This window comes from Octopus sinensis, unplaced genomic scaffold (genome assembly GCF_006345805.1).
Source record: "Octopus sinensis unplaced genomic scaffold, ASM634580v1 Contig09399, whole genome shotgun sequence".
Lineage (NCBI taxonomy): Eukaryota > Metazoa > Mollusca > Cephalopoda > Octopoda > Octopodidae > Octopus > Octopus sinensis.
Genome location: NW_021831834.1, coordinates 4,022 through 9,067, shown reverse-complemented (window position 1 = coordinate 9,067; position 5,046 = coordinate 4,022). Strand labels below are relative to the sequence as shown.

General features: G+C 34.5%; 1 protein-coding gene across 1 annotated transcript; it reads right to left on the bottom strand.

The window, feature by feature from the left end:
- Positions 1–1,036: 1,036 nt before the first annotated feature.
- On the bottom strand, positions 1,037–3,204 carry LOC115228097 (carbohydrate sulfotransferase 12-like). Its single transcript, XM_029798763.2, is given in 3 exon segments — positions 1,037–1,410; positions 2,168–2,425; positions 2,428–3,204. Coding segments are annotated over 3 exon segments (1,356 nt in total). The 5' UTR covers positions 3,190–3,204; the 3' UTR covers positions 1,037–1,074.
- Positions 3,205–5,046: the final 1,842 nt, after the last annotated feature.

The window sequence follows — 5,046 nt, the reverse complement described above, 5'->3', positions numbered from 1 at the left end:
CCAAGATTCCGAGTTCGATTCTACGCAGTGACCTAATAATAATAACAATAATAATAATAATAATAATAATAATAATAATACATGTCAGGTAAAAAAAAACGGAAAACGAAAAGCGGAAAATAAAAAAATAAAAATAAAAAACTAAATGTAGAAAGTAAAAAAAACTTAAATGAGTTATCTCCCTTAGACCTTAGATTATAAAGCTGGAAAGATATGAAGTTAATCAGATATTATCTAATTTCAAGGCTGTGTCTAAAAAGATTAACTGCAATAAGGTTAGTGTCTTCTATTTTCCTGAAATTATTTAATCAGATTTTCCATAAATCTATCATACCTATGACTGTTCAAATTTCTCAATGAGATCAATCCATCATCACGATATAATCATATAATCAGGATGCATAAGAAGTGAATACAGATTTATTAAATCTATATGATGTCTCCATGATTACAGCCGTTTCATAGTCTTCTCAGTCTAGTATTATTTATTTCAACATTCCATATTATATATGTACATTTTACTTCAATATGCATACTAAGCATTATATGATTGTATGTCATGTAGAAATATACGTAAGAGAAACTTTCACAGATCATATATATATATATATATATAATATATATATATATATATATATATATCGGAACATCATCTTTCAACTCACTAAGTTGTATCCATGATGCTGCAGAGGTAGAATACACAAACAGACAGAAGCTGCGGTAAACAATGATGTATGTCGCTGAGAAATGTTTATCACAAGTTCGCATATGGCGTGTACCCTTACATAGTATAAATAAAATACTTTAAAACACGTATGCGGTCGCCCGCCAGAAGTAAGAGCTATATCTCTCTCACATCATATCCAACCGTCTAAAACATGAAACAGTAGATAGACACTGTAGGGCCTGGTTTAGAAAACTAATGATGTAATCGTCTCTGGGGTGATATCTTTGATATGGGTTCCATGAAGGTGATGTAGTACTAAACAACAACAACAGCATATACACAAAAGCAAAACCATAAATACCCTCAAAATTATTAATAAATTGTGCTTCATTTTAAATGTATATATCTCAAACATTAAAATAATTAAAATTCCATGTTCGTTGATTGGCTTCGAATACATGTTTTGGCCTTGTGTCGTATCCAAATTGTAAACAGTCATCTTTTAGAAGAACCTCTAACTGATCTAAAACATCCATTGGTACTGTACTATAAGCGTAAGACATTGCTTCATTTTTGATGACTTTTAAACTTTTATCATTTTTTGAAACCAGACTGGCATCTTTAATAGTATCTAAAAATTCTTGTTTAGTTACAAATAATGTCTGGTTATTGGTAAAAGGGAAATCTAAATCCATACTGACGAATCCTCGAATCTGAGCTCTTCGCCATGTGCGGCGCAAAATCTGAAAATTTAAGAAACATGAGTATAATAAATAGAGAATATTATATTGGTTTCAAATTTTGGCAAAAGGCTAGGAATTTCGGGGAAGGGGCTAAGTCGATTACATAGACCCCCTACACTTAACTGGTGCTTATTTTATCGACCTCGTAAACATGAAAAGCAAAATCAACCTTGACGGAGTTTGAACATAGACGGACAAAATGCCGCATAGCAATTTTCCCGACGTACTAAAGGTTCTACCAGCTCACCACCCTAATAGTGCGTATATTGAAGACTACGAACATTCACAACAATATCGATTAAACATTTTTACTAAGCACAATGGCTTATATCTAACAAGAAAAAGGAGCACACATTAGAACTCCTATTTTCATACAATCATTTGTAGCAGAGTGGTCTAAGTTGAAATTGGGTTGCATCCTAGTTTTCCCGGTAGCTTAACTATTGTTACAGGGTGATCAACTCGAGATAATGGCCATCTCTCTATGTAAAATGGGAATTTATTAAATAACAAAAAGTGTCGATTTTAGAGCACAGTACGAAATGAAACTGCTTGTCTTTCATGCTTTTAATGATTTTGTGTGACAGTAAACAAAGATGAAAACAGCTTACAGATGCAGCTTTTTGTGAGCTTACCTTTAGCCTATGATACTCTCGCTAATTAAAAAAGAAAGCAAACCAATTCATTACTTAATTTGTGGCGGATTATTAAGTAGGTCACTATTTTCAAATAAAGACATACAAGGCTTGTCACTTACTTGCGAGAAATCCACACATGTATTATTCTTGTTATGAAAGGCGTGGTCAACGACAACTGTAAGATCATCTCCAACTCTCTCAGTTAACATATTTTTGGCTGACATTCTATGACCTTCACCAATTTCTTCAAACATTAAATTCAAATCAGGGACAAAAGTATCGAGTTTCCCTATGATATCATACTTGATATTACAGGTACCACACAGATCATGCATCATATCAAAATGATCATTTTTTTTACTTTCTTCAGATTTGAATGGATGGCATAACGCAAAAATTCTTCAAAAGTTACATCAACAGGACATATAATACTTGAATTTTTAACCACACTTTTCCTGAAAGTTTTAATAATATAAGTACACAGGGTTTTAAAATTTTGTTGTGGCAAGAAAATTTTGTCGAGATAACCTGAAAAAAGGCGTGAATAAGGATCCCGAACAAAAACTACTTTCTTGTAAGCCTTCAAGACTGCGGCATTTTTTCTGGGACGAGTCGAAAAGGTATTCATTCGCAACGTGTGTATTTTGGTTGGTGCTATATCATACGGACTAGAACCATTCTGATATTTCCCTTTGAGAATCAACATAAGGCGTTTAAAGAATGTGCAGCCAACTTTAGGGATGTAGCAGAATACCATTTTATGTTGGTGGTTCACAAGCATCAGATAATGAAACGGAGGGCGTCTGACACCATGTCGCTGACACTGACCATTTAGTAATTGTTTCCGTTTAAAGTTTTGCTCTCTCGTTGCGATCAATGAAAATAGCCCTGGTCTTTTTTTGGCTAAATTTCTTGAAAATTTAAGACCTTTTGATAGTAAATGTGGTGCTTTTGTTTGTTGTTTCTCCTTGATGGGATTTGTTTGAAACAATTTGCTATTAATTGTTTCCCTGAGCTTCAGTTGATATGTGTTAGAAAACTCTGTTGGAATTGTCGCCGATCCTGGAATGATCTGTTGATAGAATGAAGAGACAAAAGTAAATCCTTTTGCAATGTATAGACAGAAAAATAAATAGCACATTATCAGCACAATAGCGGAAATACACACAGACACACTTACATATACAATTTATTTGATTCTCTATAAAAATGTTTGTGGTAATCATGAGAGTATACATTTTAGATTGTAAAGGTCTTTATCTAATATATCTCCTGGGGTTAAAAAGAATTTAAAAGAAACTTTAAGCAATTTCAAAAAAAAAATAACCATAAAACATGAATATAAAAGTAAAAGATAAAGAGAAAAAATATAGTTTAGAGAACTGCGCTTAATGTGTATCATCCCACTCACTTCCTTCTTCCTTTATTAGCAGACCATGCTCCATTTCAGTATATCTAAATTTACTCGATAAATTAAGTACCAGCTACGCACTGGGCTCGGTGACATCGACTTATTCCGTTTGTCTGTCCTTGTTTGTTCCCTCTATGTTTAGCCCCTTGTGAGAAATATAGAAATAAGAAACGTTAGCGCGCCGGGCGAAATGCTTAGCGGTATTTCGTCTGCCGGCAGAAACGTTAGCACGCCGGGCGGGCGAATGCGTAGCTGTATTTCGTCTGCCGTTACGTTCTGAGTTCAAATTCCGCCGAGGTCGACTTTGCCTTTCATCCTTTCGGGGTCGATTAAATAAGTACCAGTTGCGCACTGGGGTCGATATAATCGACTTAATCCGTTTGTCTGTCCTTGTTTGTCCTCTCTGTGTTCAGCCCCTTGTGGGTAGTAAAGAAATAGGTATTTCGTCTGTCTTTACGTTCTGAGTTCAAATTCCGCCGAGGTCGACTTTGCCTTTCATCCTTTCGGGGTCGATAAATTAAGTACCAGTTGCGTACTGTCTCGGTCAAATCGACTGGCCCCCTTCCCCAAAATTTCGGGCCTTGAACGTAGAGTAGAAAAGAATATGCATTTCACTGATGTCCGAGGGATGGGAATATTCTATCTCTGAGCAAAAGGCTGCTATTATTATGTTTTGCACTGCCTATTATTCTAAGATAAAATTTTACTTGTAGATTGTCGTATAGGATTTAAAAAAAAAAAAAAAAAAAAAAACTCCATTACTCAAAATGAAATGTTCTCTTGAAACTTTCTGTAGTTTGTAATTTGCATGTTTGCGAAATTCATTTGTGAAATTGATTTGAGAATTACGTTCATAAAGTATTTTGTTTCGTGTTTGGGCGATTTGTTATCAAGCATTGTGAAGCGTTTGTTTGAAACATTTTGAAATCTCTCATCGATTAATGCAGAAGGTAGTCGGTGTTATGTAATCATCACAACAAATATGAACAATCAACGTTGCCCATTGTCTCCCTTGATACAAGGACATTCAGTAAGTTTCCCGCCACAACAAATACCTTGTACAACAACGGCAGTCTAATAAAGTATCTCGTATCGTTAACACGTTTTTTCAGTCTCTCTCATTTTCTTAATCTTTCATACTAAGTACTCACTACTTCCTTTAATACTCAATACATTATATATATATAACAACAACATGGTGTCAGAATACTAAAAGAACCCAAAATACAGAAACCAAAAGAAAAAAGAAGTTGAAATCATACTTCAAAGACGAAATGGAAAATTTACCGCATCCAAAAGACCTAGACTTTAATCAGGAAAATCTAGCCGCAGCATGGAAAAAGTGGAAAAAAGAATTCAATCTCTTTTTGATAGCAACAGAAAGTGACATGAAGCCAGACAAAGTAAAAACTTCAATGTTTTTAACTTGCATCGGTTCCAAAGGCCGAGACATCCATTCCACTCTGGATTTCGATTCACCCGACGAAGAAATTAACCTTCAAACAGTAATCGAAAAATTCGATGCATATTGTGAACCCAGGAAAAACATAACTTCCCTGAGACACAAATTCTTCACATGTGGACAAG